Source organism: Mus musculus, chromosome 6, assembly GCF_000001635.26.
Source record: "Mus musculus strain C57BL/6J chromosome 6, GRCm38.p6 C57BL/6J".
Classification (NCBI taxonomy): Eukaryota; Metazoa; Chordata; class Mammalia; order Rodentia; family Muridae; genus Mus; species Mus musculus.
Window position 1 is genome coordinate 43,264,556 of NC_000072.6, and position 25,058 is coordinate 43,289,613.

The following is a 25,058-nucleotide window of genomic DNA, read 5'->3' on the forward strand; positions in this document are numbered from 1 at the left end:
TCTAAGCTAGCTAAACTCTTTAAAGTTTAATCCTCCAAAAGAGCATGACGGAACTAGGGCATTTTTTGAACACTGCATTGCTTCGGGACTATCAGAGAGGAGGCCTTTCTCCCTTGGTCATGTTTGATTCTGCAGGGCCTTCCAAACAACTGCTTAGCCTCTTCTGCCAGGGCCAGTGCAGCAGCGGTGGACACAGGGATCAGGGGACAGTCTACCCACAAAAGCTGATTGCAGTTGTGGGCCACAGCATTCCTAAAAGAAAAACAGCCAAAGAGCCTGTTAATTCTCCTGGGGAAAAAGTCATTATGGTACCCCCCAGAGCCAGGAATGGGTTTGGGGAGGGAGCCTGTGGACAGAACATCCAAAGTTCCTGTCATTAGGTAAAGGTGTGTGTGTGTGTGTGTGTGTGTGTGTGTGTGTGTGTGTGTGTATTCTCTCTCCGAATACTGGAAAGAACAGAGGAGGGTCATACAAACTGAGACATAAGATCTTAAAATGAACTCTGGAACATGGTGGCAAACAGAGGCTATCTACAGAAAAGACATAAGAATGTTTCACATGCACCCAGTGAAGAGAGAGAGGAACATGGGAAGGAGAGAGGGGGGTAGAGAGGGAGAGACAAGAGATAGAGAAGCATACAGACAGGAACAGAAGAACTTGTGCAAGAACCCTTTATCTTATGGCAAACACCAAGTAAAGAAACACGCTGACAATCCCAAATCTCAGATGTTCGGAAACATCGAGGGGCAGAAAGTCAGCCGGGTCCGGATGAGCCTCAGTTGGAGACCTGACGAGGACCCACGGAGGAAGAGACACGCAGGGGAGTCTAGGGCCACGCCGGACACCGGCGAGTCCCGTGCCCAGTTCTCTCCTGCGGCTCCTTGGTGACTCCTGCCTGGGTTCTGCCCCTGGACGGCCACGGCCTGCCGGTGCTGTGGGTAGAGCTCAATCCCGCGGAGCTCGCTCTTCCCAGCTCTGCCCGGAGCTGCCCCTCCCCCGGGAAGGTGTGTCCCTGTTTCCTCACCTGAAACTTCCTTGGGAGAAGCCGGTCCCTCCCTCCCGTCCGGCGGCAGGGGCGGGCCGCGGGTGGGGCGCCGGGGCGGCCTGGCCTGGCTGGGGACCGCGGCGGGCGCCCGGACCTGGAGGGGACTCTCGGGCCAGCCCGGGGCAGCATGTGACTCCGACCAGGTGGGTGCTCTCTTCTCTTCTGAGCCCCGGACTCTGGGTGGTCGTGGAGCCGGGTGGAGGTAAGGCAGGGGCGGGAAAGAAGAGAGAACTAGGCCTCCCCCGGGACCAGTCCCGGCCAGGTCCCGGGGCGCAGACTCCGGAAATGGGGGGCTGGGCCAGTGGGCCGGGCTCCGAGTGAGGGGCTGAGTACCTGGTCGGGACCGGGAAGGGAGCTGGAAGGAATGGCCTCCTGGCAAACTTTGCTTTCCAACCAGGTCTGAGCCTTGGAAATGGGCACCCTGCCCCGCAATGTTCCCGGGCCAATAATCAGAACTTTTTTCCACCCGGAAAGTCGGGGCCCTGGGGAAAGCTAACTCCTATGATAAAGAATTCTTGAGATTCAGTTTCTAGACGGTTCCTTACCTGGAAGTGTCTTTTTTTTTTCTTTTGTAACCAGGCCTGGGCCTTGCTTCGTTATCTTCGCGGCATTTACATGCCTACGTATGTGTGAATCTATGTACACACCTCTCTCTCCGCTGTTAACTAAGGCTCTGAAATCTGAATCAGGGATCCTTGCCCTGAGTTCCCTCTCCCCCATTTACCTGTGTATAGGGAGTTTCTTGTTGGCCTCGGCACAAGGTTCTAAGGAACGTGTAAGAGAGCTATTCGGAATATCGCGGTGCGGTAGCCCATTTTCAGAGCCCTAGTTTGGGGCATCTTCTATAAATGCCTTTTTCCAGAACTGATCCGGGAGAGCTAGCCCTAGAGCCTCAGTTTTCAAGTCTTCTTCCCCTCCCCCTTTCCTGGATCTTGGGTTCTCTGGACAATCTTGTCCTCCTGTCGGCCTAGCAGTGAACTCTGGCCAGCGCTGTGTCAGACTGAGGGGGAAGGGCACACCAAACTGGAGAGTTGAGAGGGTGGTTTTCCTTTCAGCTTCCTTCCTCCCTTGCTCTCCCACTGTGCTCTCAGCTTTACTTCAAAAGCACCAAGTCCCAGAGAAACAGCCCCCAGTGTGGCCTCTTCCCACACTTCCTGCTTTATCTACACCTGGGGTATGCAAGCTTCTGGCTCTATCAAAACAGTCATCATTTGTTAACCAGTCCTCGGGTCTAAGACAGAACCCATGGACCTTAAAAGGACTTGGAGGGGACAAGGGGGAGGCTGAGTAGAGGACAGACAGCTTCTAAATTCTAAGTTTGTGGTAAAAGAGAGATGTAAGCATTGGGAGGGACAAGTCAGAAGGAATGTGAAGGGGTACCTCTTTTCAAAAGAATACAGAAATTGAAGATGTAGCCAAAGTTTTCATATATCTGTTTTCCCTGGAGGGTATGGCTGCCCATAATGTGGTTTGTCTGAAGTTGTGTGTGGTCACGTTATGGACTTGCCTGTCTTTGGGATAGACGTCATTTGTGGTGTCTGGAATAGTCACTTACCCTGGTGTGGACAGAAGTGCGATCTCCTGAGATAATGTTGTAGAGAATGGTATAGACACAAACAGGTGTTAGCCTGTGTTGTAAACAGGACCCTGTACCTGCAATGTGTGTAGAGTAAGCTGGCCACTTGGAGTGTCTGTAAAGTACACAATGTCATTTGTATGCCAATGACAAACAAGTCACACCTTGTTTGACTGGATGGCCCCATAGTCACTGGTAGGCCTAAGGGCATAAGCATCCTCACTTAAGAGTGCTCTTATATAAGACCACCTGGCCCCTAAGACAACCCATGATATTGTCTAAGACATTGGACAATAGGTAAAAAGGTGCTTATTCCATTCTTTACTGGATTGGTTGGACAAGTTATAACACTGGTGTCATACTATACTTATTTCGGTGTCTGGAATATTGAGGGTAGTAATGTCAAACACTAAATCAAAGTACATATCTATGTGGTGATTATATGAGCTAAATGAAATGAAGAGGGTATCTTTTGGATTCCTCCAAATTCCAAGTGGGAGATTTGTTTTCTTACTGTAGGCAGAAGTATAGATGCCATTGTAAATGCAGAAGCAATCCCAAGAGGTAAGGAAGGGTATCTTTGAAATCCTTTTACACCTGGATAATTAGAAATGGACAAGAGCTAAAGTGTTGGTTGTGGAGTCTCTGTGAGACTGTGGAGGTCTTACTGTGTTCTGCACTGTTCTGTTAATGGGATCACTTGGAGCTTTGTCTATGGGGTCTTGAAGATGTGAAATGTCTCTGGTCTGGAGAGAAACCAGTTCCCTGTGGTGCTGTGCCCTGTCTCTCCCTGTATGCAGATAAATAGTGATTAGTCATCCCAGATGAGAGGGATATGAGGATGTTTCATCTCTTAACGGAATAGGTAGCTTAAAAAAATTCCGTTCTAATGCCTTCATATGAATGTTTTACAGATTTCCTTTAGCTTTATCCATATTCTAGCTGGGTCATGCCTGTTTGCATAGGATTATTAAGTTAGAATTAAATATAAGAACTAACAGTATGTGCTAACTTTGGGGTATAAACAATTAAGTGGCTTTCTTTCTTTCTTTCCCTTTTTCTCCTTCCTTCCTTCTTCCTTCCCTCCCTCCCTTATCTCTCTCTCTCTCTCTCTCTCTCTCTCTCTCTCTCTCTCTCTCTCTCTCTCTCTCTCTTTCCTTCTTCCTGGGTTTTTGAAACAGAGTTTCTCTTTGTAGTTCTGACAGACCTAGAATTCACTTAGTAAACTAGGCTAGCCCCAAACTTAAAGATCTTGCTGGCTCCACCTCCTGATTGCTGGGATTGAAGGGGCATGCCACTACCCTTCTTCTAAGGGTATGATGATATTGGAGAGAGGGTTCCAGACAGTACAGATGCTGATGAGGAAAGATAACAGGGTTTGTCACATAGTTTTCTGAGGCAGGTAGGAGCAAGTTTCAGTGAGCAAATAGGTTATTTAACATGTGGCTGAGAGAATAAGGTCACATTATGTATCATTTATACATTTTATATTTAAGAGCTAGATTAGAGTAAATCACATACTGCATTTTCATAACTGGAAAAGGACATTAAAGTCCTTCGATCCATATGCATTTATGTTAATCACATATACTTGCCCTATATAGATAATATCTGCATCTGTGAGGTGACCAGGAACTTGTCACAGACCACATCTGCAAGATGCCTAGGGACCTGCTTGTTTGGTTATGTAGGATTGTATTGCATAGAGACTGTAAGGATTGATTAAGCTGGTGTGTGTGTGTATGTGTGTGTTTGTACTTGGAAACTCAGCATGACAACAAAAGGCATTCTTACAAGTGGCTTTTAAACCACCTTTAAACCTGGAAGAAACCAGAAAGTTCCACAGTTGGGTATAGTGAGGGACCCACAGCCCATGGTGTCCTCTCGGGTGTTGTGGCTGGATGACTGTGTACTTACAATAGACTCACATCAGGAGTCCTTGTTTCAGATTTACATGGATCCTTTCCTTAGGAAATGGAGTCTGTGGGCTTTAGTTTGTGATCTGCAAGTTGAGCAAAGTTTTGTGTTTCTAGGAATGTCTCTGCAGCCTTACAGTCTTCTATTTCTTTCCTACACATATTCAGTCTCTCAGATCAATAATACCTGTACTTCCTATGACTTTTAAAGATAACAATTCACTCTTTGTATTATGCTAGTTAATCTTCATTAGAACTGTGAAGGAAACATTTCCCCATCTCTTCAAGATGAGGAAGAGATATTTAAATAGATTAAATGATTCCTACAGTTCACTTAAATAGTAGCAAAGAATCAAAAAGAACTGAAAAATAACTCTTGTAACTGCCCATCTTTACCAAGAACCATAAAACTTAAGATAGAGAGGACTGCACAGTTAACATGGTAGAGGGTATGCGCTCACAGAGATGTAAGATAGCTGGGAAAAATGACTGTAAAACCTTAGGTAGTGGGGATTGCACAGTTAACTCAGTAGAGAGTGTACCTTCTTGAAGATCCTGATACAGCTGGGAAATGCTAGACAAGTTCTATGTGTTTTTCAGGAGAAGCAGAGAGTTCTCTGGGACCAAATTCCAGCAGTGGACCACCACATATGAAGGCCCATAGCTGAGCGAGAAGGGGTGGAGAGCTGAGGGTAGAGGCAGGTGCTGAAAAGGAAGGCAAAGGCCAGATTGTACAGTGTGTAAGACCATTGCTGAAATTTTGAGATTTATCTTAAGTCTAGTAAGAAGATACCAAGGAATTTCAACTATAAGTGGTATTTTATGTGGAAAATGCACTGTATGTGTGGAGTTTGGGACTAGGCTGTGCTCCAGGTATAAAGATATGAGTATAATATGGAGAATCTTGGCCAGGTGGGAAACAAAAGGTTTATTCTTTATGTTTAAAATGTTTATTGAGCACTTACTATGGGCTGATGTTGTGCTAGATGTAGGCAACTGAACAAATCCTATCTCACACTGCTTGCCATTTTTTGGTGAGACTGAAGTTGAATCAGAACACATAGTTATATAGTTGAAATGGTATAAATGCAAGGAAAAAGTGAAGTGTGTCATGTATTTTTTTTTAATTACCTGAAATAGGAATGTAGTTTAAGCCATTTGAGGAATTAGAAACCCAAAGCGTCAACCAAAGCAGGATAATGGCATAACTACAAAGGAAATCCTGATGTGAGTAGTGATAGTCACAACCTGCACCAAAGTGTGATCTAGAGGAACCTGGCAGAATGGCACCTATTGGAGCTGGTGGAGCAGGTGGGCGGGGACGCTCTGAAGACAGCTCATAGGCAGAACTCGGTTTAGATATTCAGAAGTTGCCTGCTGCTGGGAACTCTTAGATACTGGTTAAGTGTTAGAGCACAGGTTCTCAACCTCTTGTTTTTGACCTCTTTGTGGGGTGCTGAATGACCCTATCTCAGGGGTCACCTAAGGCCATTGGGAAATACAGATATTTATATTACAACTCATAACAGTGACAAAATTACAGTTAAGAAGTAACAATAAAAATAATTTTGTGGTTGGGGGTTATCATAATGTGATGAAATGTTTTAAAGGGTCATAGCCTTGGGAAGGTTGAGAACCATTGGTTTAGAGAGATAATCATGGCCTAGAGGAGACAAGGTAACGAGGTGGAACATGGGAAAGAGGGAGAGTGGGCATGCAAGCTTCTTTTGAATTGTATAAATTGAAGCAGCATCTCTCCATTGTTTGCTGATTGCTTGTTTTTTGTACAGTAGGATATGAGGTGATCTGTTGGAAGTGGGAAGTAGGGAGACAGGGTAAAAGGTCACAATGTTGGCAAGTAGTAAGAGGAGTTAGCTTGGTGAGGAGGAGAGAATCATAAGGAGGGTGGCCCAGCTTTACCTGCCATGTCGAATATAGTAGGTGGGGTTATCTTAGCTAGCCATTTTAAAACAGCTGTCTCTATAATTTAACACAAAATTGTTCGTTAGTTATAAATAACTACAGACACTGTAGAAGTAGGAAGATAGTAAAATCCAGAACCTGTATAAAGGATTCATCTGTTGCATATCGGCTGTAATAGCTTGACCTATTTTAATCCCACGTCAACAGCTCAGGAGGACGGTTCTACCTCTGACACTGCTTCTCTGGGCTGTTAGATGTAGGGTGTGTCAGCCATCATGTCTGGTAGTTACTTGAAGCTGACTCACACTGAGAGTCCAGAGAGTTGACTGGGAGAAATAGACAATGGCATAATAGAAGTTAGAGGGCAGTGACCACTGGGAGTTCCTGGAACTCCTTGACAATGGTCTTTAATGCTGATTGAATTATTTATAATCAGTTTTTCCCACAGGGGTGCAAGATCAAACAGGAGCTTTGTCTTGGTCACTGCTGGTTGTCTGATACTTTAAAGGGTCCCTAAGTAGATGTGTGTGGTTTGTTTCTGTGTGTGTGTTGCACGCGCCAGAATTTATGCCAGATATTTTTCTGGAAAGCTTTCCATCTTATCTTTTGAGAGAAGTTCTCACTCAACTGGTACTCATTGGTTGACTAGACAGGCTGATCAGGAAGCTCTGGAGATCTACCTGTCCCTGACCACACCCACACATATTAGGGTTACAGACACACATGATTATTCCTGGAATTTTTATGGCCATGCTAGGGTTCTTATGCTTGTACATTAGGCCAACCAAACTATCCTCCATACTCTCTTGGTAAATCTTCATTGTACTTACCAATTGAACCATCACCTCAATCCCTCTAAGTCCCTAATGACTACAGAGATGACTTTAGCAATTAAGAAAACTTGCCACTCTTTCAGAGGACCAGGGTTCAGTTCCTAGCACCCATATTAATAGTTCACAATCATATAACTCCAGTCAGGTGATCTGGTGCCCTCTTCTGAATTCTGTGGTCACTGAATGTACATACAGATATGTATAAATAAAAATGAAATTTTAAATTTTTATGTAAAATTTATTTATTTAAAAAAATGTATATAGCTCAGTTTAATTTAAAAATAAGTAAAGTTAAAAAGGTCACATACAAAGGCCAGCACTTGTATCACTGTATACCTGTCCAGAATGATCCTAAATGGAACCAAAGAAGTTTTCCATTCATCTTATTTGGATCTTTTCTTGTATACATACACATAGAAGAGGCATTAGAAACTTTTATTTTGTATCCTTCTTTAGGATTCAGCCCTGATGGAGGCTGAGGAGCCTGAATATGGAGTATCTACAGAAGTCCCTGACATAGAAGAATTGAAAACTATCCCTGAAGGTATCATGAGGAGCAGTCAGATCCCTGCCTTGGATCCTGAAGCTCAAGAAGACCGAGACCCATCCTATAAGTGGACAGATGGACACAGACCCGTGATGAACCAGTCAAAAGTGTTAAGGGACATGGGTGACCATACACCTAATAGTATGGCAATTTTCTTCAAGAAAGAATCTTCGGATATGGAGACAAGCCAGGAAATCCTTCTGGCTGAGGCCTGTAACACTCCAGACCAGCAGGAAGCTGTAATCCAGAGCCTTAAAGACAGACTGTCAAGAACAATAGCTGCCCCTGAGCTCTTGGCATGTGCTGTCCAGGAAGAATGGCTAGACATACCCAGCAAACTAGACAACAGAGTGGGGGCAGAATTGCAGTCAGAACTTATGTCTTTGACTTTGGCAGTTAGCAAAGAGAAAGAAGAGGAAGAAACCTCCCCAGACACCTCAATCCCTAGAGGATCTTGGCCTCCCTGCAAAACTCACCCTGGTGAGACTGAGCAGACCCAGGGCAGTGGAAGTGAACTGCTTAGGCAGGGGAAACAGCTGCAGTTGGAGGCCACACAAGAAAATCAAGGGCAAGAAGGCTTCCTTCAATCTCAGGAAGCCCAGGGACTGGAGGAGCAGGAGGGACAGGAAGTAGAAATTCAGGAGGAAGGAACTCTGAACGAAGGCATTTGTTTTGGTGGGCTCCTGGGAGAGCAGGAGGAGGTGGAAGAGGGGTTTAACGGCAACGAGGAAGAACAGAAGCAGGGACAGATCCAAAGCTATATGCTACTTGGAGGACAATGGGAAAATGAGGGGCTCAGTGGGGAATTAGAAGGTCTGAATTACAGTGAGAGAGGCCAAGAGAACAGGGAAAGGAGGGTTTGGGTTCTGAGAGATTCAGAAGAGGAGGGACAGGACCAGGAATCCAGGGAGGTGGAAGAGAGAAGGGTAGCCACTCAGTATACAGAGAATCAAAGGTTAGTAGAGAAATCAGAGATTGTAAAGAGAAAGCAGAGAGATCATGATCAAACAGGAAAAGTGATGCCCGTAAGGGACCAGAAGGAGGTTGTAGACTCAGGTGACAGGGTCCAAGGGAATGGGGATAGTGGTGGGCAGACAGCAGTGGAAGGGAGCAGACCAGGAGAGGACAGCAAGCCTTCTCTTCCAGTGGCTTCCGTAGATCCTGAGGTTCTCTCCCCAGGTACATTGTTCCCAGGTATTTCTTCCTCTGTGGCTGATATTCCACAGATTCAGAAGGAGCCTGTGTGTGAGGAACTGAGCCCTCAAGCTCCTGCACTGGAGCCAACAGAATGGTCTCACCAACCCATTTCTCCCCCTGCCTCTTTTGCTCCTGAAGAATCTCTTGATAATAGGACTCACAACAGCCAGCAAGAAGAATTCAGGCTAAGGAAGGGGATTGAGGTTGTCTCTGCTAGTACATCTGTGGCTCCTTCAGGGACACGAGATTCACCTCCTTTCAGTCCTCCTAATGTTTTCTCCAGCACTGCCACCTTGTCACCTGTTAGCTCTTCAGTTATCCTTCCTGAGGAGACCCCAACAGCCTCTGCCTCAGCTGACACTCCACATCATTGTGGGCCATGTGAGACTCCTCCACTACCCGCAAAATCCTCCAGGTACCCATGTGCCACCTCTGACACAGCCAACCCTCACAGCCCTCTTAGCAGCTACACTGGAGTTACCCAACATCTAAGAAGCAACTCGTTCCCAGGCTCTCACAGGACAGAGCAGACTCCAGACTCTCTGGGAATGTCACTCTCTTTCTCTCATTTGGAATTACCTCAGAGGCCTCCTAAACCAGCCATCTATGGCTCTCTGACCCCAAGAAGAAACAGAAGAAGTAGGGATGGTATCGTCTTTTCAGACTCCTCTACTGCTTTGTTTGCTTTGAAACAGGACTCTGAAGAATTCACTTCAAATCCAGAGAGGCCCAGCAGTCCTCATGGTAGTCCGACATGGGGCTCCCCACAGAACTCAGCCTTTGCCATAGGCTCTCCTGCAAATGTTTCTTCACCACCCACTGTCTCCATGGATATGACGATACGTGAAGCTTTACTCCCTATTCCCCCAGAGAAGAGACATAGCTACAGTCACATAGTGGAGAGGGATGGCCTTCTTCATGAAGTAGCCTCTACACTGAAGCGGCATAGTCATCCTCCTCCACTGACCCTAAGTTCAGGGCTCCATAGATCTTCTAAAGGCTCATTTTCCCTAGTTCCTGACTCCACTGTGGCAAGGCAGCACCGCCCTCTGCCGTCTACCCCAGAAAGCCCCAACCATACACAGACCTCCATCCCTTCCAGACTGAGATACAACAAACCATTACCCCCAACTCCTGATATGCCTGAGTTCTACCATCCCTCCATCTCTTCCTCTTATATCTCAAGGATGTATAGGCCTCTACCCCCAGTCCCTATCATAGATCCTTCCTCTGAACCACCTCCATTGCCCCCAAAGTCCAGGGGGAGAAGCAAGAGTATCCAGGGAGGAGTTATACATTCAGGAGGTCAAGCCAAGCCAAGACCTAATAATCAAGACTGGACAGCTTCTACTCTCTCTGTTGGACGAACCTCCTGGCCTCCAGCCACAGGCAGATCAACAGAATCTTTGCCTCTCACCAGTAGGTGTAATAATGAAGTGTCCCCTGGCCTGGCTTTCAGCAACATGACAAACCTTCTTAGTCCCTCTTCTCCTACTACTCCTTGGATCCCAGACCTTCAGAGACCTACCACTAAGGATGAGTCAGGGCTCACTGAAGAGTCTGAGCCACCAGTGAGAGGATCATTTAGACGATCTGCCCCTCAGGAGGAATTTAATAATACAAGGAGGTCAGCTTTAGGATCAAGAAAGAACTCAGAAAAACCCCTCCACCACCAACTGGAGAAGGCATCCAGCTGGCCTCACAGACGCGACCCAGCAAGGACATCAGAAAGTAGCAGTGAACAGGTTGTTCTGGGCCAGGTACCCAACAAGCAAAAGGGCTGGAACCGGCAAGGCCTTCGTAGACCTTCAATTTTGCCTGAAAGCTCTTCAGGTAAGTAAGGAGCAGAGACTCTAGAACCATTTATGTTAGACAAAGCTTTTGATTGTACATCTTCCATCTGCGAGGTCTCTATTGCTCTCTCTGCAGCTTCATTCACCTGCATCACCTACATCAGCTCAGAAAGTCATGACCCACCATGATCCTGTCAGAATGTTCCGCCACCCTTCTTACCTTTCCATCTTCTGCTTCCCCTGAAACTCACTTCTTCTTGAAATTGCCAGACTCCTTCATTTGCTGTATCTTTCGAAAATCTTAAAGTACCCTTACTTTGTGCATTTCCTGTCTTGCATGAAGGCTGGGGGCATAGCTAATATATCTTCTGGAATTTCTACCCTGACATGAGCGCCAGGGACACAGTAGGTACTGGGCTTTAGAATACCTTTGGAATCATTGTCTTCTCTTCCAGATTCCAATAGAACTGTCTTCCCTTTGCTCAGCTGTGGCTCCTGCTTATCCTTTCACCTACTCTAAATGTCCTTGTTGTGCCACCCATTTCACTTTTCAGATTTACGAAATCCAGCTGCGGGAAGACTTCCTGGCTCTTCAGATTCTGTTGTTTTCCGGTGAGTTGCCCTGACTCTTCAGTAATTCAACTGTACTGTCTTCATTTATGACACTAAGATTTCTCTAGTAAGAATTCAGTGGATAAAGATCCTGGAATCGAGAATTGCTGGTGCTTTTATGTCTAAAAAGTAAGGAGAGGAAGAAAGAGGCACCACAACTGCGGAGAAGGAAGGTGTTTGTACCTACCCAGTTCTGCCTGCTGTGTCAGAGTCACCTGTTGTCCTCCTAAGGCATATGGCTATAAAGCAGTCTCCTTCACATACTATCCCAAAGACCCCTGAGTTACAAAGTAGAGTTATTGTTTGAGATGCCCCACTGCATTTCTAAGTTCTCCCTAAGTCCTAAGATCTCCCTGGACTATGAGATAAGGAAGAAGGGTTGAATGGAAGGACCCGTGATGGGGACGGCTGAAGCAACTTTCCTTCAGTCCTGTCATCCCAGCATGTATATGGAAGGTTAGAGGATTTTAAATCTAAAGTCACTCAGGGTCTGCTGTCTCACAGTCAGTAAGCAACCTCAAATCCTGCCTACTCCACAGGGAGAAGAAACCAAAGGAGGGGATGGGAGGCTTTTCAAGACGTTGCTCCAAGCTCATCTCCTGTGAGTACTTTAAAGCAGATCTATAGGCTTGTGTGTGCTTTCTGTCTAAAATGGGACAGGGACTCATGACTGCCAGCAATTGAATGGTGGTGTTCAGAGAAATGGTTGCCAGAGGTCAGCCATAGATGCCAGTTTCTGTTGGTGGGCTTCTACTCACTTCGTTTTCTCAGGATTTTCTCCTTTTCCTATGTATCTTCACCCGTAGCCCAGCTACTTTATCAGGAGTACAGTGATGTTGTTCTGAACAAGGAGATTCAGAGCCAGCAGCGGCTGGACAGCCTGGCCGAGCCACATGGGCTCTCTTCCCCACGGCATCGTCGAAAGGCACTGGTCTCTTCAGACTCCTACCTACAGCGCCTCTCTATGGCCTCCAGTGGCTCCCTCTGGCAGGAAATCCCTGTGGTGCGCAATAGCACAGTGCTGCTCTCCATGACCCATGAAGATCAAAAACTGCAAGAGGTACCACCAGGGCAGGGCAAGGGAAAGCAAGGGGAATAAAGTCAGATTCGCTAATGTTTTATCTCCTCCTCACCTCTGCCACCAAGAGCAGGTTCTCCCCACCCCAGGCTCACCTGGATACATAGTGACTGCTCAGTGCCACACTGAAGAATGTGAAGTGCTCTGAGAATCCAGCATATTCCCTTCTTCCCTCACTCGTGCATGTGCCGTCTACTCTTTCCTGTACTGGCTTGAACTCATACAGAGTGACCTTGCCTTGGAATCTGTTGGGAGGGGTGTGAGAGTAACTTCATCGAGATAATCTCCTCTCCACATCTACAAGTGTTTCACACAAGCCATATACTCATTTTTGCTGGTCTTTTGAAGAGGACAGCCAAAAGTTTTCCTTTGGTTCTTTGATCTCACTTAGGCTTTACTATATCCCCGCTTGGTCATCATCCCCAGGACTAGGACTGCAGGAGACACTGCTTGTCTGGTTCTAAGCAGTGAGCATTAGTAAGTTTTTCTTGGGCAGATTCTGCTTTTATATTTGTCTGAAGGAGGAGGTAGAACATTCCTTCCCAGGGAGAAAATAGGGCACAGTGGGGTAGACTTAATATCTAAGTCATTGTGTTCTATAACAGTGATGGAGACACGATGCCTTTGTTACTATCTGTTTCTTGACTTTGGCCAAGTCACCTTGCTGTCTCTAAGCCCTTTGTAAAACAGATACACAGAGTTACTGGGAGAATAAGAAAGATAAATGGTTACTACAGAACAGTCAGTCAGAAAATATTGACTATTTGAATTTAGATGATGTAAGCCTGGCTTCAATTAATGGGATAATCTTGGATAAGTTATATAATTTAACTGGAAATTTTAAAATACCAGTGTCTAGAAAATTACTAACCTGTCCTGTGTTTATTGATCAAATAATGGGAAGATGACATGAACTCTCTGAAGTCACAAGGGTCCTGATTCTAGCCTTGATCCCTCTTGACTTTGCAAGAAGAGCCACCTAAGTATCACCACCTCACGCTACATATTCATTTCATAAAATAGCATCTTGGGAATCTGCAGTGTTCTTCCACAGACTCTCTTCCTATTGAAAACTGTGTTTGCTGAAGTGTCTTTGTGGTGGTGGGGTGGTCACTCTATATAAAAAGACAAAACAATAACAACAAAAACCCTGAGTTTCTGAGTGTTAAATGAGCCACTTTAAGCCATGTGGTCTTTGATGGTTATGTTGAGAATAAACCTGCAGTATCATAGTTTGGGCTTGTATATTAAGTTCAGCTGTGGTTGGCTATTTCAGTGATCAGCAAGGGATGCCTATCTTACTGTTTTCCAAGTAGTCTGAGTGACCATGCTGGGAAAAGGAGTCCACTCATCATGTGTATGAGTTATTGCTCCCTCTGCTGGAGCCTTCATGCACATTCTTAAGTGACAATTGTAGCATCTTCTCTCATGTATCCTGTTTCTTTTTATTCCCATCTCTCCTCAGACATAAAATTGAGCTTGTCATCTTCCTCTCTCTCCCTGACACAGACCTCTCTGGCTTAGTCCATGATTCCACCATCTAACCTATTGCCTAACCAAAAGCAGGGTGGTGGCTTTGGCTCCTCCTCTTTACACCCCACTTCTAGCAAATAAGCAACGCCTTCCAAGTCCTCTTTGATGACTAGAGTGGTGCATTTTTCCACATGCCTCTGAGTGATAGGCCTTCATCTCCCATCTAGACATGTTACCCAATTTCCCAGCAGGGCTCTTACGTCTTCTGGCCTCTTCCACACATTGCTAAAAGGTATTCTCATTCTAAGAAACGAAACAAAACAGAACCAAGAAGCAACCCAGCTAATTCCTGACCTTTTTACATTTTCACATCTCTTTAGGCTTAGATCCTGCTGTGCGGTTGACATGATCCACCAGGCCTCGTGCCTCATTGCTACTTGTCCCTCCGGCTTTATTTTCGTTTTTTCTTTTCTTTTAAATAAAAGCTCTACAAGTGCTCAACTTAATTGTTTCTTTTCTAAAAGTAAACTTCATCGTGTTTAAAATATTAACCACCTTATTACGAGATCCAGCACAGTCTATTTGTTGGTAAAATGTTTACTATCGCATGGTAAATTAACATAACTATGATATCACAGTTATTTGTGTATAGGTATGAATGTATCTTTAAGTTTCTTGAAAACATAAAGGCTCTGTTCACGTTATTGGGCCCCTAAGTTGACTCTGGCATACTCAAATACTCCTTGTGTTCCTCCTAGACTAAGTTTCATTACTATGACTGATGAAAAGATATAGCTAATTCAGTGATCAACCCTAAACCATTGTTCAGCAACTTTTATCTACCAGACAGTTCATAAAAGTATTCATTAATCTTCCTCTTGTCCAATCTTCTAGGCCAAGTTTGAGCTGATTGTGTCAGAAGCATCTTACCTGCGCAGTCTAAACATAGCTGTGGATCATTTCCAACATTCAGCCCAGCTGCGGGGCACCCTGTCCAACCAGGATCATCAGTGGCTCTTCTCTCGTTTGCAGGATGTACGAGATGTCAGCACCACGTGAGACTTCTTCCAAACTCCATTCTATCAACCTTGCTGTGCTTAGCCATTGAGATTGCAGCTGATTTTGTCCCACTTAGAAACCTTCTCTTTGTCAGAGTCTCTGGATAAAAGTGGGCCTGGGCTCCCTCCATGACCTTCAGGGGTAGAAAGGGGGATAGGAAAAACTAAGAAGAGGAGGGTATGGAAGGTCACAGGTCTATTGATATAGATGAGTGAGAAGTGCTTCCTGGATTGAGATTTTATCTATGTTCTGGGTTTGTACCGCAGTGAACACAAGCTATAAGAACCACTGGAAGACTGGCAAACCAGAATAGAATAAAAAAAAAAAAGAAGAAAAAGAAATAGAATAGTAGAATTCTATTTAATTTCCATCAGAAATAAACTAGTATCAACCTAGGGGTTGGTTGGTACTACATAGCAAGGGCACAGAGCTAAGGAGAGTCAGGAGAAGTTAGTGATTCATGGAATTAGCTGCAGGCTCAGAATATACAGGACTCAGACAGATGCTGGGCTGAGGACCCAGTAGCTCATGAGACTGTTTAAATATTACACAGGTTCCTTTCAGACCTAGAAGAAAACTTTGAGAACAACATCTTCTCCTTCCAAGTGTGTGATGTTGTCTTGAATCATGCCGCAGACTTCCACCGTGTCTACCTGCCTTATGTCACCAACCAGACCTATCAGGAACGCACCTTCCAAAGTCTAATGTAAGAATGATCCCTCTCCATTCCCTTAGTGGACATTGCAGTGACCTTGACTCAATCCCCAGCCCAGAGCCCTCTCTCATGAGTATATGTTCTTGTGCCTGCTATGTCATCTGAAGTTTCAGCCCATTGCCCATATCAGATCCTCTCTGCAGTCATATCTGGACCCTGTACATGGATTCTCCTCATTATTTCCTAATCCCAGATCCTCCACTAATTCCCACTCCCCATGCCTTCACTGAGCCCCCTTTACTCTCTATCTTGCTTCTTACTTGCTACTCATACAGGAATAGCAACAGCAGTTTCCGGGAGGTCTTGGAGAAGCTAGAGAGCGACCCCATCTGCCAACGCCTGTCTCTCAAGTCCTTTCTGATACTGCCCTTCCAACGCATCACACGTCTCAAGCTGCTGCTCCAGGTATGGCAGATACTTCTTTGGTTCAATTGCCTTGACTCAGACATGGTCTTGGAGAGATTGGAGGCAAAGTGTCATCCATTTGTGAAGTTTCCACATCATGTGGAGGATGGGAACAGATTTCCAACTGTTCACATTTTTCTTTCTCAGAACTCATTGCTTTTGGAACTATGTCCCTGACTTGTCCTTCCTCTTATCTGGCTCTTGTCCACTCTTTGTTCCACAGAACATACTGAAGAGAACTCAGCCTGGCTCCTCAGAAGAGGCAGAGGCCACGAAGGCACACCATGCCCTAGAGAAGGTAGGCAGCCAATATATCCAGTAACCTATAAGGGCTATGTAACCATTCAGGGAGAAGTCTTCCCTCTTCCCCCAATACTCATGACTGAAAAATGCAAGGGAGATGGGACCACACTAAGGGGAGAGCTCAGTCACCTTCTGTCATCTACCAGAACTAATTCTTCACATTCCATATCTGGCAAGTGTGTTCCTGATACCCCAGGCCCTCATCCCCGTATGTTCTCTCAGGGGATATAAAGTATTCCCGCATCCCAGCGCATGACTTTAATGCTGCTTTGCACAATTCCAGCTGGTAGAAAAGACTGAGCTTTTCAGGCATCCTTCCAGGTTGCCTTTAAGGGGGCTTAAAGGGCAAGACTCAATGATCTTCCCCTTCCTTTCCCCTGCTCTGTTCACAGCTGATTCGAGACTGCAACAGCAATGTGCAGAGAATGCGGCGGACAGAGGAGCTCATCTACCTGAGCCAGAAGATTGAGTTTGAGTGCAAAGTGAGCTGTCCCTGCACACCTCCCTGCCTAGGCGTCTCATTAACATATCCTACTCACCATCCTCTAACACAGTCATCCAGCCTCCAGTGGTTCTACCTCTCCTTCTCTCCATTTCCGGAATATGCAAATGATCACTTCATTCTACAAGACATGTTGATAGGTGGAGGCATAGAATTATATGCAGATTTTATTACATATTGGTGTAAAAGTAGAGGATGCCGATCTATAATTATATCTGTGTGTATGTGCATACGGAAATGATCAGCAATATCAGAAAAGAGGGAGGGGCAGTAGTTACTGGAGGAGGAGGAACACCCAGCAAATGGATAGAAGCAATTTTCCAGAATAAGGATATATAAAAATTTAGGGGTGAGGAATGCTTGACTCACATATTTTATCAGGTCACCTTCACCCTAACCAAAGCAACATGTCATAAACCTCAAATTCTCTTGTCCAAACAAATGTGAAATTGATCCTCGACATTTTAATTGCAGTGCATTACAGATCATACATATCATTACTCCTCTAAAAGAGAACAGATTTCCTTGTCTAAGTTTTACAGGAGCTCTTTCCCAGGCCGCAGCTCCAGGAACACCCCACCTAAAATCCTTATCCTCAACTCCAGCCTGATTCGCACTCTGCCTGTCTTGGTTCTGACCATCATTAAGGGGAAAGCAGATAACATAACTGCCCCTGATCTTTGGCTTTCATGATGCTGTGTTGTGCCTTGACTGTTCATTGACATGTTCTCCTTGGGCTCACAGACATTTGTTCCCACATCATCTCTTGTTAAGTTAGAGTCACACCTTCCTTTCACCATGGGTCCACACAGAGAACAGTGTAGTTAGGGGATTCCAAGAGAAACAATCTGGATGGCTTGATTTGCAGTGGTTCTCAACCTGTGGGTCACAATCTCCTTAGGAGAATTTTTTTAGCACTTTTTTTTATTTGACATTTTCTTTATTTACATTTCAAATGTTCTCACCTTTCCTAGTTTCTCCTCTGAAAACCCTCTATCCCTTCCCACCTCCCCTTTCTCACCAACCTACCCACTCCTGCTTCTTAGCCCTGGCATTCCCCTATAATGGGCATAGAACCTTCACAGGACCAAGGGCCTCTCCTCCCGTTGATGACCGACAAGGCCACCCTCTGCTTCATATGTAGCTAGAGCCATGAGTCTCACCATGTGTTTTCTTTGGATGGTGGTTTAGTCCCAGGGAGCTCTGGTGGTACTGATTAGTTCATATTGTTGTTCCTCCTATGGGGCTGCAAATCCCTTCAGCTCCTTCACTGGGGACCCTGTGCTCCGTCCAAAGGATGGCTGTGAGCATCCACTTCTGTATTTGTCAGGCACTGGCAGAGTCTCTCAGGAGACAGTTATATCAGGCTTCCTTAGGAGATTTTATATAAGATATCCTGCATATCAGATGTTTACATTATGATTCATGACAGTAAAATTACAGTTATGAAGTGACAACAAAGTAATTTTATGGTTGGGGGGTCACCACAACATAAGGAACTGCATTAAAGGGTTGCAGCATTAGGAAGATTGAGAACCACTGCTTTAGAGCAAGAGGGAACATCTGGAATTGGTGATTGGGAAGTTGGGCAGGACTAACAGGACACTCATCACCTGCGTCCTCTCTCTTTTTGCTCTGTAGATTTTCCCACTTATTTCACAATCTCGATGGCTGGTGAAGAGTGGGGAGCTGACGGCCCTTGAGTTCAGTGTCTCCCCAGGGCTGAGAAGGAAACTGACCACTCGTCCAGTCCACCTACATCTCTTCAATGACTGTCTGTTGCTGTCTCGGCCCCGAGAGTCAGTGGCTGGAATGGGAGTCCAGGGCATACCAAAGAGTGGGAAAGGACCAGAGGGACATCAAATGACCTGCTGCCAAGGAATCCCTTTTCAATTAGACAACTCACAGTCTGAGTCATGAGTCAACTTAGAGGACAGAAGTGGGAATAGTGTTACCAAACCTGTCCTGTGTTATAGACATGAGTAATCTATAGCACGAGATGTTGTCTTTTCAATACGTTTATTTGTGGCTTCTTTAGGTTGTGCCCAGCATAATAGCTGATACAGCTACTTGGCTAATTTCAGAGCTGAAACCCTGGTCATTAGGACTTTATAAAGTTAATATTGGTTCTTACCTCTTCAATGCCTTAAAGTAGTGAATATCACGAATGCAGTAAATAGTTGGTTGAGACACATTATATTCAGAGTAAGTTGAAGCCCTCATATGGCTTTTATATGATACAGTCTTTTATATGAATACTTTTATATGTAGAAGCTAGGGCAGGGGAATGGAATCCAAGGGTGAGGGTGGGTGAAGTTCCAAAACTCTAGACTCAGACTTAAAAGACTTCTGTCTTGCAGGGGCAGCCGGTTCCTGGTATTTGACCATGCTCCGTTCTCCTCCATCCGAGGGGAGAAGTGTGAAATGAAGCTTCATGGACCTCACAAAAACCTCTTCCGTCTCTTTCTCCTGCACAACGCACAGGGCACCCAAGTGGAATTCCTCTTCCGCACTGAGACTCAGTGAGACGGGGCTGGACACAGGAGTTGGGGGTGGATGTCCCTGGTCAGAACCATATGCAGACCATGACTCAGCACTTCTGGGGTCGTTCATAGAGAGAAACCCAAGGATCTAGAGCTAAGTGATAACTTGAAAAAGATTCAGTGTGGGGTGAAGATGTGAAGTTGCCACCACAGCTGAACATCTGCTTCATAGCCAGTACTCAAAACGCACAAGGTCTGTGAGGTATAAGGGAGCTGAGCTTGCATGGAATGAGCTGAGAACTGGATTACTGTGTTTATGAGTGATCAGCTCATCTATGCAACCCAGCTCCACAGCTGGTGGGCACTTAGGTGAATAAAAAACACCTTGTGTGCTATCTGCTTTTCCTCAATCTCCTAGCTTTATCCTCTATTGAGCAGAAATATGTAGTGTTAAGAAATATGAGTTGAAATCTTTCTGATGATAATAACAAACGAATGAATACATTCACATATACATACAAATGTTGAGAGTTGAAATGGTAACTAGAGAATCTGGCATGCAATATAGCAAACTAAAGAACACGCAGTAGCTTTGCTGGTGCCTTGAGAGACACAGGAAGAGCTTCTCTGTAAGATTATTAAACCTATCTGTGGCTTAAGGTTCCATGAGATATGGATGCTTTTCAGATTGATCCCTTGGAAGACAGTTCAAGTGGGATCAATAGTTTCTATCTCTCCTCATGGAACGGAGAAGGTAGTGCATGGGTTTGTATTCTGTATTTCACCCAAGACAAATAACCAGGAGCAGATTTGTGTTCTTTTGTAGAGATTTGGTAGCATCCTTTTGGAAAAGTGAAAGTACCATTCTCAATAACCTAGGTACATTGGGAAGCAGAGGATAAGATAGGCTAAGATTACATTATACAACAACAATGACTTGGCTTAAAAATAGTATTAAATAGTAATTTTCAACTTAGGTATTTGATTGAAGGGAGGTAGGTGACAATCAAGAGCCATGCGAAGTGGTCATGTCTAAACAGATGAGCGATTTGTTTGGTATGATTTCCAGACTGAAAAATGTTCATGTGTGTGACTGACAGTTCACCTGTTGACTCTTTCTTGGAGATATGCCTGGAGGGAGAAAGGAAGGATAACTACGATACACTAACATATAACGCATGGTAACACTGTGTTTCCAGCCAGGCAGGGTCCCATTGCTTTTTCGGAGTCATTAGATTAGACAGGTCCTTCCTGTAGCCACCACCTGCCTTCTCCGCCATTGACCCTCAGCCTGTGTGCCCCTAGTCTGTCACTGAGGCTAAGTCTTTCCTTTGTTTTGTCAGAAGTGAAAAGCTTCGCTGGATCTCAGCCTTGGCCATGCCCAGAGAGGAGTTGGACCTCCTTGAGTGTTATGGTGAGTAAGGCTATAACGGAGAAAATGGCAGCGTCTATCTGGTCTCCTTTGGATGAAGGGTAGTGTGCTGGGTGGTAACTCTAAAAGGCTTCTGTTTATTGCTTTTCCTTAGAATTTTATAGTAGATTGCTGAAGATAGAAGCTTAAATTCTCAGGATACAGCTGATTAACAACTGTCCTTCATGATGGCAGTATCTTTGCTTGAGCATTCACTGTCTTAGGCAAATGTTTGTTCTTTGTAAAATATATATTCCTTTAAAGGAATATCTGCTGTGATTTTGATTTAATTTTACCGATTGAAGATGTAAGAGGGAAACGGGGGTGGGGGGCACTGTAGACATAATGGGGATAGCAGAAGAGCTGCACACACTTAGTCTGACTACAGCTGGATAGCTAAGTTTGCCTACCCAGAACACACAGGAGTAGCCAGAGCCCAGAGGGTATGAAATTTGCGTGCTGTGCAGTTTGTTAATTAGCTTCGTTTGTGATGGGTAAAGAGGGTAGCAGGGAACTACTTTACTTATAGCATTTCACTTCTGTGGATGGAAGATGCGCTTTAGAAAAATGAAGTGCACTGCTAATACGTGGCATTCATTCCACTTACTTTCTGCAAAATCAGTGCACGAGAGTAAAGTATGAAGTCAAATCCATCTCAGATAGATTGCTTCTAGAATAGGTATACTCTGAACTTCGTTATCTTGAACTTAATTACAATCTATGGTAATGCTGCCCAGCTCTTAAGAAAGCATATAGAATTACCTCATGAATCATTTGGATCAATGATCATCTTTGATCAATTATAGATGAGGAAAGTGAGGCCAAAAAGGAGCAAGGACACATATGCCATCCAGAAAGTTTAACGGTAGAAGGCTATTTTTAAAGGCATGGGATCCCTTATCTGGTACAAGCAAGAAAATGATGCAAGATATATAGACTTCAATTTTGATTCTTGTTGGAAAGGCTGTGAATTAAGTTCTGAGTTCTATGCTGAAGATACCAGTAATCACTTGAAATTTCTAGTTGTGAAGATGCAGTGTCACAGATCAAGAGCCAAAATTATCATGTGTCACCTTTGGTCCCAATAGTAGCCTTTATTGCCAGCCCCTATCTGGCCTGATGGTCTTGTGACCGATATGTAAAACTTGTGGATATATTGTTAAACTTAGTATAGACCGTTAGCTTCACCAGCCCTGAAGCTAAGTCTGTTAAGATAATGTCTACAACCTATAGGAGATATGTTTCCTTTCTGCTATAACCTGCCTACCCAAGGACCTCACCAGTGTTTTCTCAAATATATTATTCATGCCTTGCTTTTGTTCTCTGACCATAGAAGTAACCCCTTCCACAGTGGAATGTGTCATTCTATGCTTCCAGGTCATGGTCACTTGTATTTAGCTCAGAACATACTACCTCTTGCTCCCTTTAGAACAGGATCTGTGCTTTGAACTAGCAAAGTAAATCATGTGCATAGAACGGTTAGATAAGGGATACCTGGCTCCCCTTCAACAGTCAGATCTAAGGAATTCAAACTCCATTGAAGACAGAAGGGTCAGGAAACATCTCAGAAGGAAGCCGGATCTTCAGCCTAACCTCAAGTATTTGTCATGATGATTAATTAAACGTGGTCACACGATGTGTTCCAGGCTTCTTCCCTAGAGAAGCAGAACTTGTAAAAATTAGATCCCATACTGATCCTAGATCGCATACTGATCCTGTGTTTCTTTACTGACTTGTTTGATTCCTGGCAGATAAAGATTTCCCAAATGCCTCGTTGTTATTGTTGTTGTTATTGTCATCATTGTCATTTGTTTTCTGGCTTTTATTTTTGTGGGTTTTTGTTTGTTTGTTTGTTTTTGTTTTTATATGTTTGTATTTTTAAACAGGGTTTCACTATGTGTCCTTGGCTGACCTTACTGTGTAGAGCAGGCTGTGTAGAACTCACAAAGATTCCCCTGCATCTACTTCCTAAGTGTTGGGTTTAAAGGTGTGGGTCAATGGCTTCCTTTGTCTATGATCCCACACTTGTCTTTACCTCATGTCCTCCCATACTTCCCTCCCTATTCCTCGTTTGTCCTACACTGCTCCTAACCTTCATTCTTCTCTTCTATAGACTCCCCACAAGTTCAGTGCCTCCGTGCCTACAAGCCTCGAGAGAATGATGAGTTGGCACTAGAGAAGGCGGATGTGGTGATGGTCACTCAGCAAAGCAGTGATGGTAAGACGGAAGATCCCTGAGCTTCAGGTGGGCCAGCAGACTCTGGACAGAGATACACCAGCTTTCTAGGGCTGCCATAACAGTACTGAAAGCTTAGTGCCTAGTAACAACAGTAATTTATTCTCTCAAGGTTGTGGAGTTGAGAAGTCCCAAATCAAAGTGTCAACTTAAGCTTCTAGGAAGGGCCTTTACCTTGTCTCCATCTCACAGGTTTCAAAATGGCTGCATAATTCTAATCTCTGCATGCATATTTTTGTGGCTCTCTTCCTTTCTGTGTACATCTCAATTACCCCCTCTGTAAAGAGACCAATTCTGACTGATTGATGGACTCCAGGGTGGCCTCAGTGTAACTTTATCAATTGTATTTGGAGCAGTTTCGTCCCCAAGTTTCATTGCTGTGAAGAGACACCCATAACCAAGACAACTCTTATAAAGGAAAGCATTTAATTGGGGCTGGCTTACAGTTCCAAAGTCAATTATCATCATGGCAGGAAACATGGTGGCAAGCAGGCAGCCATTGTGCTGGAGAAGGAGCTGAGAGTTCTACATCTTGATCCACAGGCAGCAGAAGTAAATGCCACATGAGGGCTGACTTGAGCTTCTGAGACCTCAAAGCACACTTCTTCCAACAAGGCCACACTTCCTAATAGTTCCACGTCCTATGGATCTATGGGGGCCATTTTTATTCAAACTACCACACCAAATAAGAACAAATGTCAAGTTACCAGGGTATTAAGTTATAAATAAATACTTTGATGGGCAAAATTCAACTGATAGCAGGGAAGAAGACTGTAGACTTCAGCAGGCCTAGAGCAGCCATTTCCATAATATACATAGCTGGGCTTTTCATGGCGGAGGACCCTGGTCCATTCAGCCTCAGGATGTCGATTAATTTTCATCAAGGAGGTCCAAGAAGTTAGCATGAACCCTTAACCTCTAACTCTTCTTTCCTCTTACTGTGTACTGCAGGCTGGCTGGAGGGTGTAAGACTCTCAGATGGTGAGCAAGGCTGGTTTCCTGTCCAGCAGGTAGAGTTCATTTCAAACCCAGAGGTCCGTGCTCAGAACCTCAAGGAAGCCCATCGAGTCAAGACGGCCAAACTGCAGCTGGTAGAACAGCAAGTCTAACTGTTCTTGATGAGGAGTCTTCTGAGCTCATGAACAAGCATTCCTGGAAATGGCTGGTCCTAGAAACCTGCTGCAGAAGCTTTCTAGGGATCAGGAACCTGGCCTTCTGAAATCCCAAGGATGAGCTCAGTCCCTTGTTCCAGTACTTCTTTGCGTTTTTGTGCTTGGTAGGGAATATTGAGTGACTGCACACTGGATTCTGGGAACCTTTCTTCATAGGAAAAGGGACTGTGGGGCATGAGCCTTGGTGCTGTACTTCCACTACCAGATGGTACTTGTACATCATCTGCTACTACAGTGCAGATTCAGAGCTGGCCGGATGTAAGTTGTGGACAGACCTATGTTACCAGATAGACCTCAGCCCACTCAATGGAGGGAGGTGTTTAATGGGGATTGGCGCATCAGTTGGGAAGGTGAACCTGCTGACCTCTAGAATAGCTTTCAATCGGAGATTGTCCTCATTGCATGTGCCCCTGCAGTCCTTGTTTCTTGGTGGCAATGTGAGGGTGGCATTCTCTCACTCTAATAAACTTGGCACTTCTTCACGTGTTTTCTTCTCAGGTTACTTAGTACTCACTGAACAAGATTTACAATGCAGAGTCTCATAAGAACTCCAGCCTATATAGCATGTTATGAAAGACCAAACTGGTGCACAGATTATATTGGCTACTAGCTTCCTCTAGTAAGACCTAAGAGCTTGGCCAGTGGCTCTGCTTGTTGTACCTTCAGAGCTTGTAGAAGGAATTAGAAGGCACGAGTGGTTATGATAGATCTTAGTGGGGAAACCCCCACTCAATTTTCGATTCGGAGTGCACCCAAAAAATCACGAAGGACCATCTTGA

At 44.8% G+C, this 25,058-nt stretch overlaps 1 protein-coding gene across 2 annotated transcripts; it reads left to right on the top strand.

Annotated features, from left to right (window-relative positions):
* Positions 1-1,088: 1,088 nt before the first annotated feature.
* Arhgef5 (Rho guanine nucleotide exchange factor (GEF) 5) lies at positions 1,089-24,765 on the top strand. 2 transcript variants are annotated; one of them, NM_133674.1, is made up of 15 exons: positions 1,089-1,188; positions 7,750-10,870; positions 11,385-11,442; positions 11,982-12,043; positions 12,249-12,502; positions 14,888-15,048; positions 15,606-15,758; positions 16,043-16,172; positions 16,396-16,470; positions 16,868-16,957; positions 18,619-18,776; positions 19,338-19,499; positions 20,804-20,874; positions 22,985-23,089; positions 24,059-24,765. In NM_133674.1, exons 2-15 carry the CDS (start codon positions 7,762-7,764, stop codon positions 24,214-24,216), a joined length of 4,746 nt encoding a protein of 1,581 aa, NP_598435.1. In that variant the 5' UTR covers positions 1,089-1,188; positions 7,750-7,761; the 3' UTR covers positions 24,217-24,765. The 2 variants fall into 2 exon arrangements, with proteins under 2 accessions (NP_598435.1, XP_006506450.1); XM_006506387.2 differs by having other exon boundaries at positions 1,160-1,247.
* Positions 24,766-25,058: the final 293 nt, after the last annotated feature.

Coding starts and splice junctions, on each gene's coding strand:
- Arhgef5 (NM_133674.1), top strand. CDS start 7,762: ATGGAGGCTGAGGAGCCTGAATATGGAGTATCTACAGAAGTCCCTGAC. Junction 12,503..14,887: donor AAGATCAAAAACTGCAAGAG/GTACCACCAGGG, acceptor CCAATCTTCTAG/GCCAAGTTTGAGCTGATTGT. Junction 15,049..15,605: donor GTACGAGATGTCAGCACCAC/GTGAGACTTCTT, acceptor AATATTACACAG/GTTCCTTTCAGACCTAGAAG.